This window comes from Lotus japonicus, chromosome 2 (genome assembly GCF_012489685.1).
Source record: "Lotus japonicus ecotype B-129 chromosome 2, LjGifu_v1.2".
Lineage (NCBI taxonomy): Eukaryota > Viridiplantae > Streptophyta > Magnoliopsida > Fabales > Fabaceae > Lotus > Lotus japonicus.
The window spans coordinates 62,482,032-62,508,753 of NC_080042.1; the positions used below are offsets into that span (position 1 = coordinate 62,482,032).

At 37.4% G+C, this 26,722-nt stretch overlaps 3 protein-coding genes across 3 annotated transcripts; 1 reads left to right on the forward strand and 2 right to left on the reverse strand.

Annotated features, from left to right (window-relative positions):
* Nucleotides 1-898: 898 nt before the first annotated feature.
* LOC130738744 (NF-X1-type zinc finger protein NFXL1-like) lies at nt 899-4,928 on the reverse strand. The gene is made up of 2 exons (XM_057590881.1): nt 4,754-4,928; nt 899-4,528 (listed from the first exon to the last, which is right to left on the reverse strand). Exon 2 carries the CDS (start codon nt 4,511-4,513, stop codon nt 1,154-1,156), a length of 3,360 nt encoding a protein of 1,119 aa, XP_057446864.1. The 5' UTR covers nt 4,514-4,528; nt 4,754-4,928; the 3' UTR covers nt 899-1,153.
* Nucleotides 4,929-12,239: 7,311 nt separating this feature from the next.
* LOC130738745 (glutamine synthetase nodule isozyme) lies at nt 12,240-16,174 on the forward strand. Its single transcript, XM_057590883.1, has 12 exons — nt 12,240-12,519; nt 12,885-12,924; nt 13,031-13,134; nt 13,245-13,293; nt 13,398-13,504; nt 13,622-13,709; nt 14,249-14,377; nt 14,463-14,537; nt 14,642-14,695; nt 14,835-14,872; nt 14,968-15,127; nt 15,805-16,174. The coding sequence occupies exons 1-12, from the start codon at nt 12,446-12,448 to the stop codon at nt 15,955-15,957; spliced, it is 1,071 nt and encodes a 356-aa protein (XP_057446866.1). The 5' UTR covers nt 12,240-12,445; the 3' UTR covers nt 15,958-16,174.
* A 4,675-nt stretch (nt 16,175-20,849) lies between these two features.
* On the reverse strand, nt 20,850-24,807 carry LOC130735532 (potassium transporter 5-like). Its single transcript, XM_057587482.1, has 9 exons — nt 24,640-24,807; nt 24,201-24,423; nt 23,822-24,073; nt 23,616-23,657; nt 23,252-23,512; nt 23,001-23,053; nt 22,799-22,913; nt 22,434-22,688; nt 20,850-22,333 (listed from the first exon to the last, which is right to left on the reverse strand). The coding sequence occupies exons 1-9, from the start codon at nt 24,787-24,789 to the stop codon at nt 21,351-21,353; spliced, it is 2,334 nt and encodes a 777-aa protein (XP_057443465.1). The 5' UTR covers nt 24,790-24,807; the 3' UTR covers nt 20,850-21,350.
* Between the last annotated feature and the right edge of the window lie 1,915 nt (nt 24,808-26,722).

The window sequence follows — 26,722 nt, forward strand, 5'->3', positions numbered from 1 at the left end:
GACCCAAAAAAAAGAACTTAATAATAAGCAAATAAAGAAACTTAAATGAGTTTTGTCCATATCGATCAGTCTAGTTTAATCAATAGGAATTTCTACTTCAATTTAAGCAGGGGCTATACATATCTAACAAAGGTGCTAGGTTTTATCATTCATGATAAGCATGCACCAATCAATAAGTGTGCACCGATTAATAGCGATAAGAGTGCTACACCTAGTTAAAAACAAACAACTAATCATAAGTATGCACCGATCAATAAGTGTGTGTTTGCATTCAAATTTCAATTTCAATTGCTCCTCTCCTTTCACATTTTTTATAAAGGAAAGCTAGCACCAAAACCGATTGTCACCACAAAATACACACTGATAGGTATTGATCAAGAATAAGTCAGTGAACATGCTGCATTGGATAATCGTTTAAAATTTATCTCAAATTCTTAGTATAAATCAAAAGATAACGTATTAAAAACATCAATAGTTCCAAACTTCCAATTGGAAAGTAAAATAAATAAATTTTAAAGAATAAAAAAGTGTCATTATTCCATTCTTTGATTAAGTGATCAAATTTATCTGAAATAAATCCATTCCATTTGAATAAAAAATACTTGATCTTACCCAACTAAGGAAAAAACTTGAATTAGCATGGCGACTAGATTCATGACTGCATAATATGCCATCAGCAAATGTTAAAAGCATTTGCAAATTGCTATACCAAGAGGAACAAGAAAAAAAGTAAGATTTTCGCTTCGTTTTAACTACACATCGAGCAGATTACTCTGCTAAGCTCACTGTCAGTGGCTGCATATGTAAATTGCAGCCTAGGATCGGAAGAGGCCCTTGGAGTCATAACTCTGATGACTTTCTTTCATCGAAATCGAAACTTGATCGATTCATAAATGGATTTTCAGTCTAAAAAGGTCTTTGATAAACTAAATGCAAATCTCTTTTACAAACTGCAGTTTTTCTATACCCTGATACCCTATCTTTCAATCTGTCTATTAACAATCCAATGACTTCGAATTCAAAACATAAATAACCTCAAGTTGCCAAAAAAAAAAGATAAATCTAGGCAAAGAGGCCTTTTGCTTCATGTCTAATTTTCGAAGGATAAAATTTCTAACAATAAAAACTGTTTGCTACCTGTCCCTTCCTTTCCTCATTCATAAGCCTTCTCCCAATCATCTACTACTTCAGGAACCTCTGCTGCATCTGAATTATCTCCATGTTGCTTCCCTTCTTCATTTGAGCCACCTGCATCAGACACCGACTTTGAGACAGCACTGCTTTCTTTCTGTTTCCCAGAAACTTCAGCTCTACCTGTTGTAACCGATGAACTCGAACTTGATTCCTGGTTTAAGACATTCCAACGATTTAGTGAAGCAGTTATTGGAGCTGCTTTCTTCAAAACAGATGGCTGTATATTAGCAGAACCAGTAGTAGCCCATTCTTCATCCCCCCAAGAATCTTCTTTCCGACCAGCCTCTTGAACCACAGCTTTTTTCCACGGATTACCTTTCAATGCAGTCAAAGCTCCTCCCTCTTTCACTGTCCCGGTTCCTCCCCAAGCATTGGTAGCTGAAGATGCCGCTGATGCCCCGGCATTTGGGACGACTGACACAGCGCCCTGATAAACTTTTCCATGATCCAATCTCCTCATTGCAGTTGCAGCTCGGGCAGGATCGTGAAAAACAGCTAAAGCATTCTTGTCATTCAACCAAACAAGCTCACACTCACCACCAAATCTCAACACCAAAGCACTAATATCAGCATCCCTTGGTAAGTCTGGAAATGAAACAACAAGTCGAGGGTCCATATCTACCAAGGGATCAAATGCAGGAGGAAAGAGTGTGTTCAATGTTGTGGTGCCCTTAACTCCTAGCACGCGAGCTGGGGCTTTTGATTTTTGGGTAACAGATATTACAATAAACCGCTTTGGCTCCCAACCAGCAGCGTTCACTGCAAGCTTCCATCTTTCAGCAATCAATCTCACTGCATCTCTTTTATCTTTCAGCATAGGACAAAAAACATGGACTTTTAAACCATGTGTAGTTCCTCTACTCTTGCCAAGTACCAAAAATTTGCATCTCTCCTCCACAGCTAAAACCCATTTTGGATCACGTCTGAACATATCAGAGAGCAATTCAGAAACAGAGCTCTCAGCAAAATGGAGAGAATCCAGACCTGAAGTGATGTCAAAAGCATCAGCAAGAACCTTTTTACGCTCATACTTTGCACATTCCTCATCACACATCAACTTTCTTTGTCCAAGGGGAACTTTTCTGCCATTTGAATCAACTGGTTGAAGTGGCACAGGCAATTTTTGAACAATGGAAGCTTCATGAATGGCATCAGCATTGTAATTACTAATGCTACCACCAGCATCACAAGGAACACTTGCTGTTATACGGCCACAAGAACAAGTGATTGTAACAGGGAATTCACATTTTATATCAGGGCAAGGAGATGAAGGGTGGCATGGAGCCATACATGTATGCCGGCAGTCTCTCCTTGGAGCACTGCACGTTTGGCCACATGGTGCTTGGAAACCTTGCACACCACCAGATAGACTATCACAAGGTGGGGGGTGACATGTTCTGCCGCATGCATGTAAACCACACTGTCTGGTCCTTCCACATGGATTATTGCATCTGATATCCTTTGAGCCACAGGGTATATTTCTAAGAACTACATGCCCACCAATACATTCTTTAGCCACTGGCACTGGACAAGGAATGCAGTCTCCAAAATGGCAACTATGAGAGCCTGCATGGCCACACGGCTGAGCAACTGAACAAGGAAGCTGACATGAAGGAGGCGGTGTACCACAAGGAAGAGGAGGAGGAATTGAAGTCCTACCACAAGCACATGATAAATCAGTGAATATCGTTTCAAGACAAGGTGGGCAATGGCCACTGTGACACAATGACTCACAAGCATGCTGGCCACATCTTAGTTTCTTTCCACAGGGCATTGAACAAAAATGAGGATCCCAACCCTCTCTTAAATTATTGTTTGGATTAGAAAGTGGACAACACTTTTCACTACATCGATGCCTCCCACAGTTCTTTTTTCTCCCACAAGGCTTTTCACAGGTAAACATCTGATTCTCCATTACTGTCTTAAAGCACTCCACAGTTCGTGAAGTGGAGCTACAGCGACATTTCTGTGAAACTAGAACTAAACACGGAGGACACTCACCAACATGACAATGCTCCTTACAAGTATGTTTCCCGCAATGGAGAAGCTTGTCACATACCTGTGAGCAGGTGGGTATTGGATCCAAACAACTTTCACGATCCACCTCCAATCTTGTCTTCCCGCAACAGCATGTCTTAACCCGGCTTGGTAAAAGCTCACATTCCCCGCAACTGCCTGGGTGACACATATCACTACAAACATGATTACCACAACCAAGTTTCTTCCCACAGCTGGAACTACAAGAAAAAACTCCACCTTCTTCCTTCAATTCACCTTTCACCACCATGTCCCCACAACCAAGAACCTCAGTAGTTTTACTGCAAAAGCAAGAGGCCTTGAACAAAACCTGACAAGGACCGCAAGGACCCACATGACAAGTCTGTTGACACCGATGCCGTCCACATTCAAGAAGCTTATCACAGCACTGGCCACAGGTAAGAACAGACTTCCGATCAGAACAACGGGTGGTGATTCTTTTCTTCCCACAAGGGCACAAGCGCGGAGGGGCAAATGCTTTACAAGGAGGGCAAGGACCTGGATGGCATTGCAAGACACAAACATGAGGGCAAAGATCATCCTCTCTCCCTCCTGCAGCCAACACCTCCTTCTCAAGAGGCTTCCCACACGGCTCCCCACAAGAATGCGGTGTCAGATATAAATCAGAAGGAGGGTCTGGCCTCTTCCCACAAAAGCAAACATACCTAATCTCCCTATGAGACGTCCGCTGCACATATTGACAACCTGGACACCGCCAATTAAACCCTTGATCCTTGTCCGCCGTCAAATCAACCGAGGTGGGTGCCCGTGCCCACTTCTTGATGCAACTCAGGTGAAAAATTGAGTAGCAGCTCGAGCAAGACCAAATAGCCGCAGACCTCCCAACCATGTCATAGCAAATCATGCATTCCACAGTTCCTCTCATCAGCTTCTCCTGAATCTCCTGCACCAACTGAGGCAAACTAGTGTCTCTGAGTCCCACTTCCCTCCCCGGCTGATTCCTGCTTTTCCCTCTATCCCTCTCCCTCTCCCTCTCCCTTTCCACCTTCTGATTGTTTCTACGGTGAGCCGCAGCCGGTGGAGCAGCCGCAGCCACAGCAGCAGCAACCCCTTGATCGGAGGAACCAGCAGCAACAGCATTCTGATATGGATGAGGAATTGAAATGGATGGCTGCGGCGGCAGAACAGTGTTGTTGGATGATGCTCCTCCTCCTGCTGCACTCCCTCTGGGAACCCATTGCTGACGAGGAGCAGCAGCAGCAGCAGCTTGTGATGGAACCCTAGGTCGATCCCTCCGTTCTCTTCGAGATTGCAAGCTCATGCCTTCTCGATGTTCCTTCAATACCCAAAATCCAAATCACAAAAATGAGCTGAATTCAACAACACCCACATGCAAACAAACACACACTAACAGATGATCAATCTCGAATGCAAAATCAAGCATGAAAATCAAAAGTCCAGAAATGAAAAGAGAAAACCTAAGAACTGTACGAGATTTTGATATTGATTTAACGCGATGAGAGAAAAATAAGCAGAGAGAAGAAGGGAAGAGCGGTGGTACCTGAAGGCGAAGGGAAGAGAAGCGACGAGAATTTGTGAGTGCTCCGATTGTGTTGTGTCTGAAATTTGGGATGCGATTACGAATGTGAGAGAGAGTGTTGTGTGTTTTGGCTTTTATATATGCGATATTGTGAGTGTTTTCTGGAGTCGGTTGGAGGAGCCAAAATGGAGTACAATACTATGAAGAATAGTTGATTATTGATTCTGGTGTTTGTGAACTGACCCTCAACTCTAGGAAATGGGGCTTTGGGCTTGTTTGTTTGAAGGGCCCTATAACCAAAGGACAAGGATCAAGGATGTGTGGTTTAATAGTAGTGAACCATCATCCAAAAGAAAAAAATATATATATAGTTTACCTTTTTGACAAAAGAAATGGTGTGTGAAGCCAGGTATATAAAACTCATTTGGTACTGCCTTCTCAGCCATTGTCATCACCGTCACCGTTACCGCTATCACTACCATAACCTCCTCTACCACCACTAACTCCACATCACCACCACCACCATCGTCACTGCCTCCACCGCTCTACAACACTGCCACTACCACCAGGCCAAACGCTATATTATATGACCAAATGATGTATAGTATTAACTTTTTATTAGGTCTTATCATATTAAGCTTAATACTATTAATTGTTATATTGTCGGGTTTTATACTATACAACATAACAAACTGTTCCTAAATATTTGAGAGAGCTCATGTAAATAACTTATGACTCATCTATAAACTATTTTGAGTTTATTTTCATAAGATGTTCATATTAAATTAATAAATTGATATATACTTTAGTGTCTTATCTTTGCCCGAAGGAAATTGTTACATTATATTTTAACAGTCATCATTATAAATTCACATGAGATGCTTTCGAAAAAGATAAATTCACATGAGAACATAGACCGTGGTTAATTAAGGGTTTAATGTTGGTTTTACTAGTTGTACCAATACATCATAGCTTTTACTTAATTTTCCCATTTCAATCCAATTCCATGACTAACATCATTTCTTTAATACTTTACTCACTCATATACACATATACATACAAATGCATAGACTCGACCAACACACATCTAAGATCACCCTAAATTAGTTTCCTCTTCATACCCTAATTTCATTTCTTTATAAGCCAAAATACATTTAAATCATAAACACAAGTGGTGCTTAAAACTGAATACAAGAAAGAGTAACATAAGGCACTTCCTGTCTTTCGAGTTTGCTTGGCGTTCAACTGGTCCCTTCACTTGACGGCAGAGTGGGTTTCCGACGGGTTTGTTTTAAGACAGACTGTTTATCTTTGTTTCTGTGGTGGAAGAGGAGCTCACAGGGGATGCTCTTATTTAGACTCTATTATGAGGAACTGTTCTAGTTATTTTCCTGCTTTTGTTTCTTTTGATGTTGTAACATCCCGACTTGACAACTGGCCTCACGGTAACAACACGAGTCTTTTTAGTGCGCTTTGTCCTCACTCGCGCACTTCTCGGGAAAACTTCCCAGGAGGTCACCCATCACGATATTGCTCCAAGGCAAGCACACTTAACCATGGAGTTCTTATCAGTTGGGCTCCCGAAAAGAAGTTGCAACTTGTTGTCATGAGTAGTACCAATCAAATCTTTTATGCCCTCCTCAACTGTATAGTCCATCCCTACACAGTCTCGGAATACCTCTTGTTCGGGTGTGAGATCGGCTCATTTCTGTGACCCTCCGCCTAGAAGCCTGCCAGGAGCCGCTCCTTGTCCGTGCCTCACTGCACCGGCGATCACTCCCCGCCTCGTCAGCCCCGGGTGTCACAGGCCCACCAGCTTCCGCTTGGTTCATCCTCGAACCACACCGTACTGGGGGAGGTTGGCTCTGATACCACTTGTAACATCCCGACTTGACGACTGGCCTCACGGTAACAACACGAGTCTTTTCAGTGCGCTTTGTCCTCACTCGCGCACTTCTCGGGAAAACTTCTCAAGAGGTCACCCATCATGATATTGCTCCAAGGCAAGCACACTTAACCATGGAGTTCTTATCAGTTGGGCTCCCGAAAAGAAGTTGCAACTTGTTGTCATGAGTAGTACCAATCAAATCTTTTATGCCCTCCTCAACTGTATAGTCTATCCCTACACAGTCTCGGAATACCTCTTGTTCGGGTGTGAGATTGGCTCATTCCTGTGACCCTCCGCCTAGAAGGTTGTCAGGAGCCGCTCCTTGTCTGTGCCTCACTGCACCGGCGACCACTCCCCGCCCTCGTCAGCCCCGGGTGTCACAGGCCCACCAGCTTCCGCTTGGTTCGTCCTCGAACCACACCGTACTGGGAGAGGTTAGCTCTGATATCACTTGTAACATCCTGATCTGACGACTGGCCTCACGGTAACAACACGAGTCTTTTCAGTGCGCTTTGTCCTCACTCGCGCACTTTCCGGGATAACTTCCCAGGAGGTCACCCATCATGATATTGCTCAAAGGCAAGCACACTTAGCCATGGAGTTCTTATCAGTTGGGCTCCCGAAAAGAAGTTGCAACTTGTTGTCATGAGTAGTACCAATCAAATCTTTTATGCCCTCCTCAACTGTATAGTCCATCCCTACACAGTCTCGGAATACCTCTTGTTTGGGTGTGAGATCGGCTCATTCCTGTGACCCTCCGCCTAGAAGCCTGCCAGGAGCCGCTCCTTGTCCGTGTCTCACTGCACCGGCGATCACTCCCTGCCCTCGTCAGCCTCGGGTGTCACAGATGTCATGTTTGTTAGGTGTTTAGGTAATTCAGTGGTTGATTTTCTAACTAGGAATACTTATACCTTCTCTGATCAGGTGTGGGTAGAAGAGGTTCCATCAGCGGTGGCCCGTTTAGTTGACATTGATGTACTGCCTTCTTTGCCATCTATTGCTTAATATATTATGCAGTTGGCTTCATAAAAATACATAAGGCTATCAAACCTTTACTAATTTAATTCGCTCTTCTAATTTTTTTGTGCTTTGAAAGAATAACAATACAAGAGAGAAACCAGGAAACTAAGGGACAACTAGAGAGTCTTTCAACAAGATCAACTCCAAAGATGAGGGAGGAATGTCTAATAAACTAACACCAGAATGAGGGCCACGAGCAAGAGAGAAACCGGGCAGCTAAGGCACAGCTAGAGAGTCTTTCAACAAGATCAACTCCAAAGATGAGGGAGGTCTGTCTAATAAACTAACACCAGAATGAGGGCCACGAGCACCCATCTTTGCTATCCAGTCCACTGCAGAGTTGTTATCTCTATGAATCCAACTCAAGGATATGTTCTAATTCCTTGCCATATGTTGAGGCACCTCTCTCAAGACATCACGATTCCCATGAAAGCTTATTTTATCTGGGTAAGGATCCAACATAATAGAAATCAGGTCAAAGAAATCAATTTTACAGAGCACATTTCGGTGGCCTCAATTACAAGCAAGACGAAGACCCTCAAGCCTAGCTCTTCTAATTAAACTTTTATCAATGCTTCTAATCTTTCTTCCTAAGTTAATTTGTCTTAAACCCAACACATAAACAGTATTCACATATATATATATTATCCTTGCTTTTCCATTATTTTTATTTTTCATTGGTTCTTTGAGTTACACATCTTCATCAACTAGCACTATCAAACCCATTTCTATTTATAGTTAAGTTATTTTATCTAATTTTCATTGTTTTCTTTATTATCTATCTATATTACGTGTCAATTTTACTAACCATTATTTAAATTCTATTTCACTAGTTTTCTAGCCTTTCACTTCTATTGATAATGATTCCTTTCATACTTTCACAATTATTTACTAATACTCTATTTTTCAAACATGCATTATCTAACTTGACCTTAAATTATTTCCTTTTTAACCTCATCAAATATAATTTCTACCTACATCCAATTTTGTGAAAAACAAATTTCCTTAACTAGTCACCAAAACACTAATTATCACTTATTTCTTTCTTCTTCATAATCCCAAACCTGCCCAACTCTTAATCACTCACCAAAACACTAATTATCACATAATTAATTATGGTTGTCATCTAATTATCCTAGGTTGGAGCTTTGATGTTTTCCTCTCGTAACAAAAAGAAAGGTTAGGGCTTTGAGGTTCAAAACCCCAAGGGCTAAGGCCATGGTGTCAAGGGTTTCACCCACCCTCTTACTTGGTAGTGTTTCCTTCTTTGCAAACAACTCAATCCAGACACAACATTATCTCCAGCATGGCTGCTAGTAAGCATCACGGGAACAAAGGCGAGGGAGAGTCAAGCTATCAAACCCGCAACCTCCATAAGCCATAGCCCACAGTTTCAACCACATGCAATAACATCAACAACAAGCATGTAGACTCCACATGAACATACACATTTCAATGACATGCTGCCAGCCCTAATACGATATGTATTTTTTTTTTTGATAAGCCAAAGAAATATATTAAAGGAGCACAAGGGGTGCCCAACCCAAAATACAAAGAGGTGGAGAAAGAGACTAATAAAAGAAATGTATTTTTCTTTTGAGACCAAAATGTGTAGTTGTTTGTGCAACAATGTGCAAATAATCTATACACACACACCACATTATTTATGACTAGGGTTTCAAGGGTTCGTCAAGCTTCGAGTTCGACCCTTTTACTGTCTGGCTGACGCCGTTGGTAGGTTGTCACAAAAACGTCTATAGTGTTGATTCTTAGGTTATTAGTGTCGGGCTGACGCTGATGAACTTTTTGTTGTTGTGCGAGGCTCATGATGGTGGTATCAATTTGTTCAACGAAATCTAACTCACGGGAAACTGGAGTTGTAGGGGTAGAGATGTTGCGAGAAACCTCAAGCGCTTTTGTTCCTCTCTAATCGTCGAGACTAATTGATAAACATCATTAGAATCACTCATCAATAATCATCTGTGTAGTTCAAATTAAAAAGGGTCATCTCTGCAGCCATAGAAATGCTTTTTGCGTTTATAAACAATAGAATTATTGTTTGATAGAAAAACGGCCGATTCGGCAAATTATATGAGAACCAAATGGCAAACTCGTTTCTTATTGTCCATTGTCCAATTCCCCCTGCACTGAACAATCTCTCTGGATCTCTGCCAAATTTATCTTCACCGCACCAAAGCAAGGGATTTATACTAACATTAAAATATCAAAATGAAATGTAGAGATTGTGTAGTTTATCCTAATAGTATAAGCTAGGGGCTTGTATTTTTTGGTATATCGGAAAGATAAATTGCACCCGCCAGGAATCGATATCTGAACCTTCCCCTACCCAACTCATATCTCCCCAGCTTCTACCACTTAAGCTATCCTACGGGGACCGCTAGCGGCTTGTATGAATACAATATTGCTATACCCACTCACTATTTTTATGTAATAATTATTTGTGTACGACTAAATAATGCATACACTTTGTTACCTTGTGAGACTTTTTTGTTCTTTATCTCCATTCTGAACATATCACATGATTTTTATTACATTTGTCACTTACTCATTTTTGCTTATCTCTTTTTATTGATCTACACACAAAGAGTGAACCCGAATCATTATTGGAATTAATGTGTAGTACTAACTATTAATCATCCTTCAGTTTTATTTTCATTGGAATTGCCTCTACACCACAAAGACCAAAACCTAACTTCGAAAAGAAAAGTTAAAATTTCTAATTGTGATCAAATTGGTAACAATTAGTTCAAAGAAAAAATTAGTAACAATTAAAAGTGCAATTATATATATGATAAATCTTAAGAATTTAAATTTTAAAATAGTTCATAATTATTATTTTATACTTTTTCTTAAGAGTTTAATCATGTAGTGAGAGTGTACATAATTTTACACTCTTATCCAATTACAATCCACCCATTGTCATTTCATAATTTAATTTGTATATAAAAAACATTGAAAATAAAAAATTTGATATGTTGGGTTTATTGGATAAGAAACAATTCAAAAATACACTATAATGAGATGTGATTTTTGAATTGTCAAATAACTACTTATCCCAAAAATTTAAGATGTTGGGTTTATTATCTTTAACATGCGACTCACATAAAAGCCCATTTAGATGCTCATTTGAGCTTGAAGCGTGAACAATGCACAAACTCACATATTATATGTTGATATTCAATTTATTATTAGAATAATTAGGGCAACTAATGAGTGAACCCTACAATGCTTGGTTATAAACGCTTTAATACTATGTCAAAAATCAATTACGCCAAATACTTAAGCTAGTGAGTAAAGACCCCTTGAATGAGTTTATATTATTATTTCTAACATCATCAATACTGATAGAAGCAATAGTACATTTATCTCCTTTAACTACTTTAGAAAAATATATCTCATCTGTTAGGGCTCACTACAATCCGCACAGTCACTGTCTCACCTTCTCTGTGTGTCATTGTAGTCGACACGCGCCGCTGTCGTCATTCTTGTTGGATATGACCCTCATTTTTTTTGATAGGCAATAAGAAATATATTGAATAGAAGTACAAGGGGTACTTCAACCCAATACAAAGAGAAAGAAGAATAAGGAATAGACAAACTAAGAACAAACATGTACAGAGCAAGGATCCTAAAGATAACGAAACTACCTCACCTAAATCTCATGACCCTCATGACCTCATCTTGTAATGATAGGTTATATTTTCTTATACAAATTTAAATTATTATTCTTACAATTTTAATTTACTTGAACATCCTCTATTTTTTTTATTTCTTTTGTTACAAAGAGGAAAAGGCTACTTATTTAATTATTTGCTGATTCATGGAGACTAATAATAAGTAAGAAAAAACTAAGGAGCATACACAAACCCTTTTAACAAGAGAGTTTCTAACTCAATGCGACGAACATTTATAACATTCACACATAGTGGTAAAGTCGATACCCGACCTTGCTACCTGACAGCCGCAAGCGAGGGATCCTGTGGAGACAACAACTCAATGGCGTCTCAGCCTATTCTTAATATCCTTCACAATGGGCACACATATGTCGCCCTCCCCATCCTCAAATCTGTGCAATCCATCTCGCACTTTACTCTCCTGCAGCTTTGATACCAAGCCAAAAAAAACGTGTTTCAACGCCAAGGCTTATGCAATAATTTATTGTTAAATTATAAAATTTAAGTTTAATATGCTATTTTTAAATTTTAATAAAAAATTATATTTAAAATGCTAGGTAAACTTCATTAAACATGTGACATGGTCACGTAAGATCGTTGAAGACACTTGATAATGTCACCTGAGTTCAGCATTTGATGAGAATGAAAAGTGGACTATTTCCTAAATACCTTATTCCGATAAAAAAACTATATTTCCAAATCAGCCGTATTTTATAGGTAACTAAAGTTTACTAAACCCTATCGTATGATTGAAGCATGTAAACAGCCGCAAATCATGCTTAGTGGATTCCATTTATGAAACCAAAGTCATCATGTATCCTCCATTTGTTTTCCTAGAAACTTAAAATACAACCCTTTTTTATTCTAATTTTCAAAACCAAACTCACCTGAAAAAAGAAAGAAAATTGAAGTCTCCAAGCACATACAAGCACGTCTAAGACAATAATGAGTAAATACACAATGATATGATAACTTCACGCCACTGACTCCATTATAAAACTCATAAGACCAGGCATTGTTTTCCACCTATCAGAAAGCTAGAACTTCCACTGTTGATTAGCTATCATTTGCCCTTCTCTCATTGTTCTGCTTCCTGCACAACCACTAGTTATGTCTCTGCTTTCAGATCTCATCAACCTCAACCTCTCAGAATCCACAGAAAAGATTATTGCTGAGTACATATGGTGAGTTCCCAAACCCAATCATCTAAATAGAAACTCATGGAAACAGGGGACTCTGTTTTTTCTGAAACAGGGGACTCTGTTTTGCTTTCTGTTTATGATTGTTTTTTACTAAAGACTTGCGCAAAAAATGTAACCCCTTTCTGGAGGGGGTAAACTGTTCTTTCTGATTCTGGGTATCTTTTAACTGGGGTGATTCTTTTGGAACTTTTCTTCCTTTGACATGTTGCTCCATCTTCCTCCTTTTAGCACTATGGCTTTCTGGTGGATCAAATTAACACTTTTTTTTTATAGATGAGTCATAAAAAACCTGTTCTTGGGTTGATCAAAGGAAAATCATTTAATGCTTTTTATGTTATCATAAACAGGGTTGGTGGATCTGGTCTGGATATCAGGAGCAAAGCCAGGGTAATTTTTTTTTTTCTTCATCACAAGTGATAATTACTAAAACTTTTCTTGTTCACTTTGTTGATTATTTATTTATTTTTGGGTTGGTTTGTCTTTGTGATAACAGACTCTACCTGGACCAGTTAGTGACCCTGCAAAACTTCCCAAGTGGAACTATGATGGTTCTAGCACAAATCAAGCTCCTGGAGAAGATAGTGAAGTCATCCTATAGTATGATTTAATTCCTTTGGTATTCTCTGATTCTTTTTTTATTATTTATTTTCACAGAGGACTTATAAGTGGAATTTTCTTATTGTCTGGTATTTATATTTGAAAAAAAGTCCACAAGCTATTTTCAGGGACCCATTTAGGAGAGGAAGCAACATTCTTGTAAGTTTTTTTCAATTTGAACACTTGGCTTATAAGTTATAATTAAACAAAAGCTCATGTTTCATAATCCATCAAAATGTTTAATTTCTTGTGAAAATCTATAGGTGATTTGTGATGTTTACACACCAGCTGGAGAGCCACTTCCATCAAACAATAGGTACAATGCTGCCAAAATTTTCAGTCAGCCTGAGGTTGCTGCTGAGGTACCATGGTATGCATTTCCAAATTCTTGAAACCCTTATTAAAAACCATATTTTTACATTATGCGTGTTCATGAAATTGTTATTAATTATTATAAAATAATTAAAATTACTCTTGATATTAACAGGTATGGTATTGAGCAAGAGTATACCTTGTTGCAGAAAGATATAAATTGGCCACTAGGTTGGCCAGTTGGTGGATTTCCTGGACCACAGGTCTGAAATGTTACCTATATATTTTTTTCCTCTTCATGTTTTTGTTTTCTGTTTTTTCTTCTTCTTTTTTCCCTCTTTGTGTTTTGGATTTGTAGCAATTGTGCAATTCTTCAAATTGTTGTATGAACCTTGTTTATGGATTTTTATTGTTGCCATTAACATTGCATCTCCCAATTTTGATTGTCCTATTTTGCAATAATTGACACAGAATAATTCATGAGTATGTCCTTCTCCCATATTTGGCATCACTTATGTTTGGGGTAAGAAAGTGGTTTTGCTGATGGCAAAAAGTGTAGGGTCATTTAATTCATACCTTGCAATTGCATAGTCAAAAGTCATAGAAGCATTATAATTATTTTTTTACCTGCTAAAATTTAATTCTTCCTTTCATTTTTCTTTGACAATTGAAAATTAATAGTATTATGTAACTGTCTAAACTGGAAGCAACATCTAATTTAATTAGATTGATTATCCCTTCTGTTATAAATCAAAATTAGGTAAATGTTTTCTTGTGTTCAACTAAATGTTTGCTTGAACAGGGCCCATACTACTGTGGTATTGGTGCTGATAAAGCCTATGGGCGTGACATTGTAGATGCACATTACAAAGCTTGTCTTTATGCTGGCATTAACATTAGTGGTATCAATGGAGAGGTTATGCCTGGCCAGGTATAAACAATTTATATTTTAGTGTTCTTATAATAACCTTATTGACTTATATTGAAAATTTAATATTTTTTATTTCTTATTTTAGTGGGAATTCCAAGTTGGTCCTTCTGTTGGTATCTCAGCTGGAGATGAGATATGGGCTGCAAGATACATTCTTGAGGTAATTTCAAGTTTCATTGATTATTTTGTATAAAAAAATAATTTTGGATCATGATAAGTAGTGAATGAAAATATAAATATTAATGAAATTTTTATATATTACAGAGAATTACAGAGGTTGCTGGAGCAGTTGTTTCATTTGATCCTAAGCCTATTCCTGTAAGAAATATCCTTGAATATTTTGCATTTGTAGAAATTAATACATTTTCTTAGTGGAAGATTTGGAAGAGAGAAAATTTGACCTTCTTATTCTTTTGTTTCAACATTTTGACTTTATTGGTTGCATTGTTCTTATTAGGGAGACTGGAATGGAGCTGGTGCTCACACAAACTACAGGTAATATATATAGCTTAATCATGTAGTGTTGTTCTTTTTTGGCTTAATTCTTTAAAATCTTCTCATTTGCTGAGACTTTGCAATGGTGATTCCAGCACCAAGTCCATGAGAGAAGATGGAGGCTATGAGGTGATCAAGAAGGCCATTGAAAAGCTTGGATTGAAGCACAAGGAGCACATTGCAGCATATGGAACAGGCAATGAGAGACGTCTCACTGGGAAACATGAAACAGCTGACATCCACACCTTCTCTTGGGTAAGTGCATATTTGGAATTCTTTGAACCGTTGATTTTAAAGCTAAAATTAATTATTGGAAGAAGCTTTTATGCATGTTCGGATCGGCATCTTCATAATTGATTTTGGTAAATATTGATTTTAGTTAAAATTGAGTTGAAAATGAAGTAATTTATGTTTGAATACATTTATAAAAAAAAAAAGTAGTTTTGTAGGTTAAGGTTACAAATTTTTGTTGTAAAATTAAAATCTCATAATTCTCAGAAGCAGTTCTCTCCAATTTGTATCATAATTAATTTTAAGACTGAAATTAACTCTCTAAAATGACTTTTAAACATCAGATTTAATTTTACTCAACTGAGGAAAAATAAGTTGGTACAAACCTGCTATTAGGTGGGAAATCAAAAGGCTAACTAGAAATATCAATGCTATAACACTACATCTTGTCCTTAATGATCATTTTTATCTTAAACAGTTTGTGTGAATTATTAGAATTGTTCCCCATGTCGGTAATAAAGTACACCAACAAGCATGACACAAAAAGTAATGATTTTCAACAACCAAAGAATATCTTTAAGTCACAGAAAGTAATGATTTTAAATACCCAAAGAGATACTTCAAGAATCTTGATGTTTCATATATATTTGCAATGTCTTGAACAAAATATTCAATTATGTTCTATTATTTTGTTTGTATAGGGTGTGGCAAACCGTGGAGCCTCAGTTAGAGTTGGAAGAGAAACAGAGAAAGATGGGAAAGGTTACTTTGAGGACAGAAGGCCTGCCTCTAACATGGATCCCTATGTGGTCACTTCCATGATTGCAGAGACTACTATCCTCTGGAAGCCATGAAAATCAAATCACAGCCATTGATTTGCTTCTAGATTTAGTATTATTGGCCATGTACGTGGTCTTTTAATCAAAGCATTTGCTCCATGGACCCTATGTTCGGTTGAGCAATGACTATATCATTAATAACCGCAGGGACTATTGTTTCTTGATTTCACTCTTCTGATTTATCACTTGAGTTATGATCATTATGGACTATTTTATTGTCCAATTTTATTTCCATGTGCTATTCACTTTTTTTAAAGCAAAAATTGATTATTCAATCCAATGAATTATGAGAATAATATCTCTCGAGTAAGAAAATATATGAACTCCTTAAAAAAAATATGTATATAAACAAACTCTCACCAAACCTTTAAAGCTCCTACCAAAAATATATAGAAGGACAGATCCCAATTCAATCATCCATGTGCTATCTCACTTAGCCAAAATTTGGACCACTGAAAAGTTTTACTCTGCTTTGTGACACAAGAAATGTTAACTATGTCCTAAAATTACTGATTAAGGTCTTATGAATATAAATATTTAGTATTGATAAAAGGTGTTTTCTTAGATGATTTTGGCAAAACAACTTATTTAAGAGAGCTTGTGGAAACAAGCTCTTATATAATCGTGAAGTACTTATTTATAAGGTGAATTTGAAAAACTAACTGAAATAATTAATCTGGAAATAACTTCATAAACTAGTCTGAATAGTTTATAAAATGAGCTCAAAACAAGCTTATCTGTAAGCTATAAGCTATTTACATAACTTCTAACAAATATTTAGATAGATGTTTATAGTATTTTAATCAATGTTATTAAAATTGAATCGCTTAGTGAGCTGGTGAAAGAATGGATTCAATATTTTTTTCCCAATTATTGTAGTTAGATCATGTTTGAGCCACTAACAATTAAATATTTTTTATATAATATAAAATATTGAATATTTAAAATAAAATAAAATTAGATTTTAAATTAATATAAAATAATGTTGTCATATATATATGTATATCAAAAATAAAATACAATATGTTAAGTATTAGATATTTATTTGATAAGCAAGTGGATTATTAGGGTATAGTAGTTCACCACTTAGCCTGCCCCCTAAAAAGTATCTATTTGAATAAAATTTATTGATTCTTGATTCAGCTGGGTGGGCTGACTGGTGTGTTCCAATTTTTGCAACTATATATTTCTTTGGATAATAATTTTTATTTCTTGATTATTTTATTAATAAAATATTTAAATAATTAAAATAAAAAAGGCTTGCCCTTGAACCATATTGGTTATAATGATAGACCAGGCTATCCTGATAAGGGAAATGCAAGTTCATTATAGATTTGGAGTCTCAAGTTGAGCCGTGTTGCACTGAAAAGAAAGCTGGACAAGATATCTTCTTATCTTCTTTCAATTCCTTTTGGTGAAATAGGCTATCTACTCTACATAAATCCAATAATTGAATCGTAACACTGATTTTTTAATGTATTGTCACCATTTTACAATATGTCAATGTTGAATTTCCTTGGTCCATAATGAACCGCTTTTGTATTGGACCATGCTATGAAGGAGTTCCTTCTTTTGCGGGTTTAACACTACTTGTTGTTACTGGTTTTATTAATTTCTGCACCATGTTCAATATTGAGAGAGGTGGATATATATCAACCAAAAAGGAGGTGGATGCAACCGCCATGTGATGATATATGTTACATTGAAGTGATGAATCAGTAGTAGTCATCTATAATGCCAAGCAACGTCTTTGTCTTGTTTCTCAAAAAATAAAGAAACTTCAAAATAAGTGCCTTGAGGTTTGTATCCTCCAATAAATAAATAGCCATCTGGTGAAATGAGAATTGAGATGCTAGATGCTTGTGGAATATCAAATTACTCGGCATCTATATGCTAGAACAGAAAAGATCACATTTGTGTTACCATCTCCCTGCCACTAACACGAACTTCTATAGGGGTTTGATTTGTCCTGTGTGCAACCCCACTTGAATTGAGGGTATGTTTGGTATATAGAAGAAAAGTGAGAGGAAAAAAAAAAGAAATAAAAGAAAGAGAGTAGAAAATAAGATTTTTAATTTATACTGTTTGGTTGAAGAAGAAAGTAATAATAAAAGTGAGAGAAAGTAAAAATATATGTTTATAAAATGACCTAAATATCCTTAAATAAAAATAAAATATAAAAATCACTAACTTTTTATTAAAAAAATAATTACTAATATTATAGTAGAAAAGTATAATTGTTGATATCCTTTATATTTATATTTGTTACTTTTGTTATTAATATTATTATTTTGTTACTTTTTATTTTATTTTATAATTATTTAGTAGATATGACATTTTGGTAAATAACCAACAACATCTCTTTACGTTTTCTTACTAAAGGAACCACGACACCTCAAATTGTGTGTTTTCTTTCTTAACTTTTCTTTTCTCTACATTTTTTTACTTTCCAAACACGAGTTCTAACTTGTTAAGGAAAGAAGAGTGTTGGAGCTAGCTAGGAAAAAGAAAAGAAAAGATTATGACTCTTGCTTGATGATGGACATATGTATGTGCATTCTTTTTAATTTCTTTTCTGATGAATAGTTTTCTTTTTACATAGATAAGTGATTGTCATGGACAAGGGACAAATACCCGATTTTTTTTTTATCAGCAAAGTGAATAGATATATTGACAAATGAGGCACAAGGGGTGCCTTAACCCATGTACAAGTACAAAGAAGGTAAAGAGACAAACAGAAAAAGAAAAGGCTCAACATAAGGAACAGTAGCCTTCTTGCTCAAATAACACATCCAGCAAAATACCAAAAAGAAAGCAACAAGACTAAGCTTTATTTTTAGTTTAGAGCTCCTTCAAGACCAACCAAGTGGAAACATATACTTTGTCGCTGTCCAGCACGAATGGAAAGGGGCCTCGCAGCAAACTATGAATATGTCCCTACAGTCACTAAAGTGATGATCTTAAAGGGATCCCAAACAGATCAATGGATTGGAAGTCCATTCATATAGAGAGAAGCAGAAATTTTTTGTTCTTCCTTTGAGCCATAGCCATGATTTATACTGTATTGAATCCAAAGCTAAAGAAAAGTCTGCACTCTCACCTTGAAAAATAACTCTATTTCTATAATGCCACAGGAACCAAACAGTTGACAGCCAAATTACACTCCTCCCTCCCTTCCTATCCCTACCATTGCTAGTTTCCTGGAATGACATGTAATGCAACTTCCCTTCCTCCGGCATGACAGTGGTGTTTCCCAACCAGCATAGAACTCGATTCCATACACGCCAAGAATGAGTGCAAGTGAAAAACAAGTGTGATGTTGTTTCCTCTGATTGAGAACAGAAAGAACACAGTGTTTGGGTAGAATTTTGAAAAATACCTCTTCTTTTAAGGTTCTCCTTCGACTGAATTCGATTAATCAGAACTTTCCATGCCAGTGATAGCACGTTGGAGGGTGCTTTGGCTGACCATAAATTGCGAAAGCATTTATCTGCACGTTCAATTACATCCCCTTGTAGAAGAAGGTATGCAGATTTAACAGAGAATTTGCCCCCCTCCTCCTTTGTCCAGAGCCAATCATCTAGGATGCCCTCCGAAAGAGAATGAGAAGACACAGTTTGTAGAAGTCCAGTTACCATGTTGGTTTCCCTATCCAGAATTGATCGGCGCCAATTAAACTCCCAATGCCAAGAGCCATTTAGCCAAGCACCCATCTCCTTAATTGTATTGTGTTGCTGGTTAGAGATATTAAAAAGTCTCCCAAATTTTTCTCTCAATATGCCTGAACCCAACCAGTTTTCATTCCAAAAGTCCACCTCCCCTCCCCAATTTTTCGTCTAAGACCTCCTTCCATCCAATCCCCCCCCCCCTCAGTCTCAAAGCACATCAAGTGGAGATCTTTCCACCAATTTGACAAATACCCGATTAATTCCTTCTCATGGTTAACAGATGAGGCAAAGCTATTACAACACCACACTTGGTGAATAATGATTCATATTTTGAAACTAAAGGGTAAAATTTGTCAGGCTGGAAAATTAATGCTAAAATTGTAATCAAATACCAATTCATGGAATTAATAAAACCCTAATAGTTATTTTTCATTGTAATTTTATTTTATTGTGACTTTTTAGAAGCTAAATATGGTAATTATCCTTTAAATGTTTTTTTATGGTAACAAGAGGAAAGCTAACGGTGGAAAGAAAACTAGCCTACAACATCAAAATACAAAGACGCAAAAATAAAGGAAGGAGGTCATTTTCAGACACGATATGGAGTTATCTCTAGCCGCTGCACGAGTCAAACAATAAGTAGTGTTATTGAACTAGCATAGAATATAGTGGAATCTAACAACCAATCGCTATGGAGCATAGCTCTGATTCTTCGAAATGCGATCTTTAAATGTCTGGTAAAAAAGAAGTGCTAAAAGAAAGTTTCTTTATGATATCTCATAACAATATAATAAAGAATCAAAGTATAATAGTATTTATTATTGTTTGAATCCTTGGGTGGAGAGTTCGAATTCTAGAACTCGCACTTTTGGGGAGAACTTTAACCTTCACCACACTCGAGTCGGAATTGCGAGAGCAATTTAACACAACAAATAAAAGTGTAATAGTATTCATAATTAGGGTTTTCAATTTCTTCACATCACATTAATGGACAAATTCACCTGGTCATGCATCAATATATCAGAGGGCTTATAACAGTCGATCTCTCTAATAACCAATGGAGGTACTGATAAGTTTCTTTCCTACATTTTGTTCTTCATTTACTGAGCTCCTTAAATTTTACTGCCTACTCCATTTGTATTTTGTATCAGATTGATAAGCCAGCAAAGATCAATATCAGAAATACAGAATCAACATGGTTTGAATTTATTGCACATAAAAATTTTTTTTGGACAACAAAATAAATTTTATTAAGAGATGAAAGCACAAGGGAAAATCCCTCCCATGTAATAGGGTAACAATCCAAACTGAAAACCTTGAGGGCAAGATCAAAACTTAGGAAAGACGCCTCATTAAAACCTTACTAGGAAAAATCCATTTGGGAAAAAAAATCCTACTGAAGGAAAAAGAGTACATCAATTCCTAAAAGCCCTTAACAGCACCACCTCGCATAATACATAAGCCCTGCACTACTAACCTCCTTCCAGACAATAAAGAAAACAAGTCTGTCATACACAAGACTTTAATAACAAAAAAAAAACAGCAAATGAGCCTTCCACAAATAGCCCAGTGCAAAAATCCTAATGCCAAGTGTGTCATGTCCACAGAAAACAATTGCACATAAAATTAAAAGAGATACAATTTAACTTTCAAGTTTAAGTTGTATCTGGAAGTAACGAGTAGCATATTTTAATTGTCACATACCACATATTTTACAATCTGCAATGCATGCCATGTATATCATATTTCATATGTCATTCCAACCTTGAGAAGCCTCTTGCCATGGATTGCCACCAATAGATCCTTTTGCCTAAAGTTCTTTCTTAGGAAGTTGTAAGCATAATTGACAACTATCTTATTGAAGATGGATGATTTTGGATCTGCTACTACCTCTGCCTCCCCCAGCAAATGCACCACACCCTTCTCCATTGCCTCCTTTATAAAGTGTATCTCCTTTTCAACTCCCTTGGTCATACCCAATGATTGAATGCAATCTGAAAATGAAGGAGACCTAGCTAAAGCACCTTGATCTGTGATTTCTTCTATCTCACTCTCACTGGTAGGAGTAGGTACTTGTTCTGCTGTTGTTGTTTCCTCTACCTCAAGCAAAAGGCTTTCGTGTCTGATAAATTCTTTCAGCTGCTGCACTAACTGGGACTCAAACTCCACAACATCCCCAAGCACATCTCTGTAACCATGCCTCACAACACAACGAAATATTCTGTATTCTTTCGGCTCCACCTGTTGAAACAAAAACCTCTCTTCAATTGCAACACTGCTAATAGGAATTGCCTTGATGGTTACAAACACAACTACTGAATGGACACATGGCAGGTTGGCAATGAAGTGTGGGAATATAGGAGGAATGCCTTGGACAAGCTCAGAGTAAAGAAGTCCAATCCCGGGCACCCGGTTTATGTTCGGATCATTAGCCAACATTCTTAAATACCCAGTGGCAACCTTGTTCTTCAGTTCAAACATGTATCTTCCCTTTTGCACATAATGCCAGGTTCCCATCACCATAGTCATGACAAAAGCACATACAAGAGGCAAATAACCTCCTTTTGTGAACTTGGTGAGTTGTGAAGATAAATATACAAATTCAACGAATGAGAATGGAAAATAGAAGAGAGCAACTAAGAATATACTCTTCTTCCATACAACCAACATCACAACAGAAACCAGGAATGTTGTAATTATCATATCACAACTTATTGCAATCCCTGCATCAAATATAGCATTTGGTCACTTGTCATACATATTATGCAGTGCTCAAAATTTGTTTGTGTGTGTGTGCCTCTGAGAGAGTTTAAGCATGATTACCGTATGCATGACTAAGTTGTTCTGAGTTTTTGAAGGCAGCACTGACCACAATGCATCCAATCATGAGCATGTAGTTGATCTCAGGAATGTACACCTGACCCTCATGCTTAGTGGAAGTGTGCACAACCTTAACATTTGGAAAACAACCCATGCTTAGGGCCTGTGATATAATGGAAAATGCTCCTGAAATTATTGCCTGGCTAGCTATGATTGAAGCAGCAACAGCAACAACAAATGTTGGCCAATACAAGTGATCTACATTTCATTCACCACACAGGAAAAAGTAATACTCATTAAACAATTGGTTAAGTTAAAAGAAATTCTAGATGTGTGTAAATGGATCTTCCAAAAATTAATCAACTTACGAGGTATACAAGCATAGAACGTGTTGGACACATTCTCAGGGAATTTTCGTAGATATGCTGCTTGTCCACAATATGCGGCCAATACAGCAGGAAATGTGACAAAAGAAAAGCTAATCTGCAACATAAATATAATTGATAACAAATTCAATTTCAGAATATACAGTTTTATATGAAGCTTGAGGTATATATAGTATTTACTTACTTGAACGGCTCGTACACTGAAGTGACCCAAGTCAGCAAACATAGCCTCACATCCTATGATTATGCATAAATATATAATTAGAATTCAAAAAAGATAGTTTAAAATATTAAAAACAGGCAATGCTACAAGATAGCGTTTTTGGTTCCACAATAACATGTTCCGGAATCAATTCTAGTTAGAAGTTACAAGCTCTGATCAAATGTATCTTGAATTTGAATTATGTGCAAATCGTGGCTACAGACTTGACTCACCCGAGATGCATAGAAAGACCCCTCCAAGTGACACCCATCCTTGTTTACCATTCCGTTTGAAGTACTCAACAATGCACATTGGATTAACAGCACGCAAAACTCCAATGTCATATTTGAACAAGTTGTAGATACCAGTTCCTCCGACTAACAGAAACCACACCGAAAGAATTGGAGCAAATGTAAATCCTACTCTATCAGTGCCAAACCGTTGCGCAGCGAAAAGAATGAACAATATCGCTATAGTGATCTCCACAACAACACCTGAAAAGTAAGCAAAAACTATATCCATTAGCATATTATATGATAATTATCACCAGTTACAATAAACACCCAAAGAAAAGTTTGGGCTTATTAATTCAAGTACCTTGACCTAATGAGGTACTGATCCCACTCACTGCAGAAAGAACTGCATGCACATTTCAACATATGACAGATGATTTCATTAGTAATTTTTATCAAATATTTCATTCTTAGGCTAATACTACTCTTAATTAGTTCAATTAGAGAACATGTATAATAATAAATGAATACTTGAGATACAAGAAACCGAAATCTAAGGTGACAATTAACCTGAAATAGCTGGAGTGAAAATGCCGTCCCCTATAATCATGGTAGTTCCCAAGATGGTTATATTTAAAAGCAGAACCTTTGCAAAATGACTGTTCTCAAGCATCTGCTTTAGCTTTTGATGGGATCTTTTTAGCTCATTAGATGGTGTTTGGAGTTTGTAATTAGAAAGCTCCTTGTCCTCCGGTTGCTGATTTGGAATCAAACTCACCTTAGCGTGCCTACACAGCAGTGAATAGAGTGCAAACGCTCCACCTAATTAATGCAAAAGAATTTTAATTAATTTTCATAGATGAATTTTAACCAAGTTGACAATTGGTAAAGCTAATTAGCTAGAGGTTTTAAGAAGAAAATAAGAGTTTGACAATTTGATTTATCTTACCATTGCCATTGTCGTTTGCCCTTAGTACAATGAACACATACTTAAGCAGAGGCATCAACAAAATGGTGTAGAACATGAGAGACAAGACTCCGAGGATGTCATCTTTGTTACTAATACCGTTGCTGAAGATGCTTGAAAACACATAAAGTGGAGATGTGCCTAGATCACCATACACAACACCCAAGCATTGAAATGCTAGACTCAGAGTACTTATCCAACTCATCTGTTCATTTGGAAATTAAAAAACTTATAATTATATAAACATAATATTTGCATGTATCAACACCCCCCACACAAAATTTGATGCTTTTGCCCAAACTTAGTTTGAAAATCCTCCAACAAAAAAATGCTACCATAAAACATCACATTCAAGAGAAAAGAAAACAGGAGTTAGACAATAGAAAATTGAAAATGCAAGGCAGAGGGTTGTGAGAGATACCTTAGTGGTGTTGTGACTTGTAGTCTTGAGAACTTTTCCAGCTTCCACATTGAGGGAGTCTACATGGTAAAGCTTTCTCTCTTTGAGGCTCTTAGCTGATGTCTCTGTCTCTCCTTCCTCAATGACCATGCCCACACCATCTGCAGGCATTTCAGTAAGTAGTGTCTCTCTTTTCAAGTTGCAAGGCTTTTTTTTTTGGTTACAGGAGGAAAAGAAGCTGCAAAGCTTTACTCATATGAATTGGATTTTATAGCATTGGAGGAATTTTTGGTATATACTCTCATATATTAAAGTAGTAATTACTAGTTATGGCAATTATTATTATTATTATTATTATTTTGAAAGTTATGGTAATTATTATTATTGCTTCCTTTCTGGTCTTTCTAGCTTTATTAGTTTTTATGACATTTCCTCTTGTCAAATATTTATAAATTACCAAGCTGTATTGCCTAGCAGAGAAAGTTATAAATTTTTTAATTTTGTTGGCATTTCCTCTTGTCAAATTGATGCTACGTATACATATTAATAGAATAGGAAATCTTATACGCGGTTTCGAAAATAGTATATAATATAAGATATGAATAATTCGACATTTAATGAATTTTAATGTAATTTGAAAGATGAGTCACTCTCAATTATAACATTCTGAAAATTAAATTGATGACAAAACAACAAAGCATTCAAGATAGTCTGAACTTCTGCCTCATAAGCCCACAAGTGACCCATCGATTTTGCAAAATAGCCCAAGACCTGCTTGCTATAATTCCTTAATACCCCTCCAATGCCACTTATCCCTGGATTTCCTTTGGATGCTCCATCTACATCAAATTTTAAAAATTGGTCCAACGGAAACACCAAAACAGCAGATTTACGAGAAGGTTCCATGAACAATTCAGCCAGCCCCCCTAAATCCACCAATATAACCGTACCATGTGCATATTCTATATATGATCAATAGAAAGTTGTTTTTTATTACCTGATCAGTTCTCACTCTGAGACGCCTCCATTCAAGTAGCAACATTGCCACTGAAAGTTAGCATTTAATTATTAGTAAACTATGTATTGTATAAATAGACTATCAATTATCAATAATACTTACGGAATACAATTCCTTCTTGGTATCACGAGCTAGTTCAGATCCTCTGACCTAACTTTCTTAAAAAAATTTCTTCTTCTCCCTTTTCCCAACCGAGCAGCCGCCGCACACCATCCTCAAAGTGCCGCTGCCGCTACCTCTCAAGTGTCGCTTCCCCTAATGCGTCGCTGCCCTCAAGCGCCGCCATCGGACTCCCACAGGAACGCCCTCCTCCACCTGCGAGTCCAACCCGACTCGCGCCCATACTAGCGCCGCCTCTCCCACGACCCACGCTCGCTCCCGCACCACCTATCTTCAAGTCGCGCATCAACTGGCCTACCATCGCTCCACCTGGCCTGTCAGCGCCTTCCAGCTTCTCAACCACACGGTTTTCCAACCGTCGCTGCCCCTCACCACATCTCCCTCCCAAACCGAACCCTCCTCTTCACTCTTGGACTCCATGGTAGACTCGGATTCCACCAACGGAACACCTACCACCGCGGAAACCACCCTTGTTCCACCGCCCACTGCACCTCCTTCCTCCAAGGCCGACTTCCATTCGGCTTTGGCCGTATCCAACATCAAGAACCATAATACTATTGTTCTTGAGATGGAAACAGACCAGTATGGCACATGGGCTGAACTGTTTCAGATTCAGACACATGCCCACATCATCTTTCAACCAGGCAAGGCCCCTCCGGCCTCCACTGATGCTGACTACGAGATATGGTCCATTCTTGACGCCACCGTCCTCTAGTGGATCTATGTCACTATCTCTAGAGATTTTCTCACCACTATTTTGGAACCAGGTTCCACTGCTATGGAGGCTTGGGAACGATTTTCTGACATCTTCCAGGATAATCAAAACCCTCATGTTGTCACCCTTGAGCATGTTTCAAAAAAAAGCCCTTGAGCAGGAGTTTCCTACCACTCGCATGGAGGACTTTCCTAATGTGTCTACTTACGGTCAATGTCTTAAAGTCCTCTCTAATCAGCTGAAGAGCGTTG

Coding starts and splice junctions, on each gene's coding strand:
- LOC130738745 (XM_057590883.1), top strand. CDS start 12,446: ATGTCTCTGCTTTCAGATCTCATCAACCTCAACCTCTCAGAATCCACA. Junction 14,378..14,462: donor GAGAGGTTATGCCTGGCCAG/GTATAAACAATT, acceptor TTCTTATTTTAG/TGGGAATTCCAAGTTGGTCC. Junction 14,696..14,834: donor TTGATCCTAAGCCTATTCCT/GTAAGAAATATC, acceptor TGTTCTTATTAG/GGAGACTGGAATGGAGCTGG.
- LOC130738744 (XM_057590881.1), bottom strand. CDS start 4,513: ATGAGCTTGCAATCTCGAAGAGAACGGAGGGATCGACCTAGGGTTCCA.
- LOC130735532 (XM_057587482.1), bottom strand. CDS start 24,789: ATGCCTGCAGATGGTGTGGGCATGGTCATTGAGGAAGGAGAGACAGAG. Junction 23,054..23,251: donor GGTCTTTCTATGCATCTCGG/GTGAGTCAAGTC, acceptor GCATAATCATAG/GATGTGAGGCTATGTTTGCT. Junction 22,914..23,000: donor TCAGTGTACGAGCCGTTCAA/GTAAGTAAATAC, acceptor TTTATGTTGCAG/ATTAGCTTTTCTTTTGTCAC.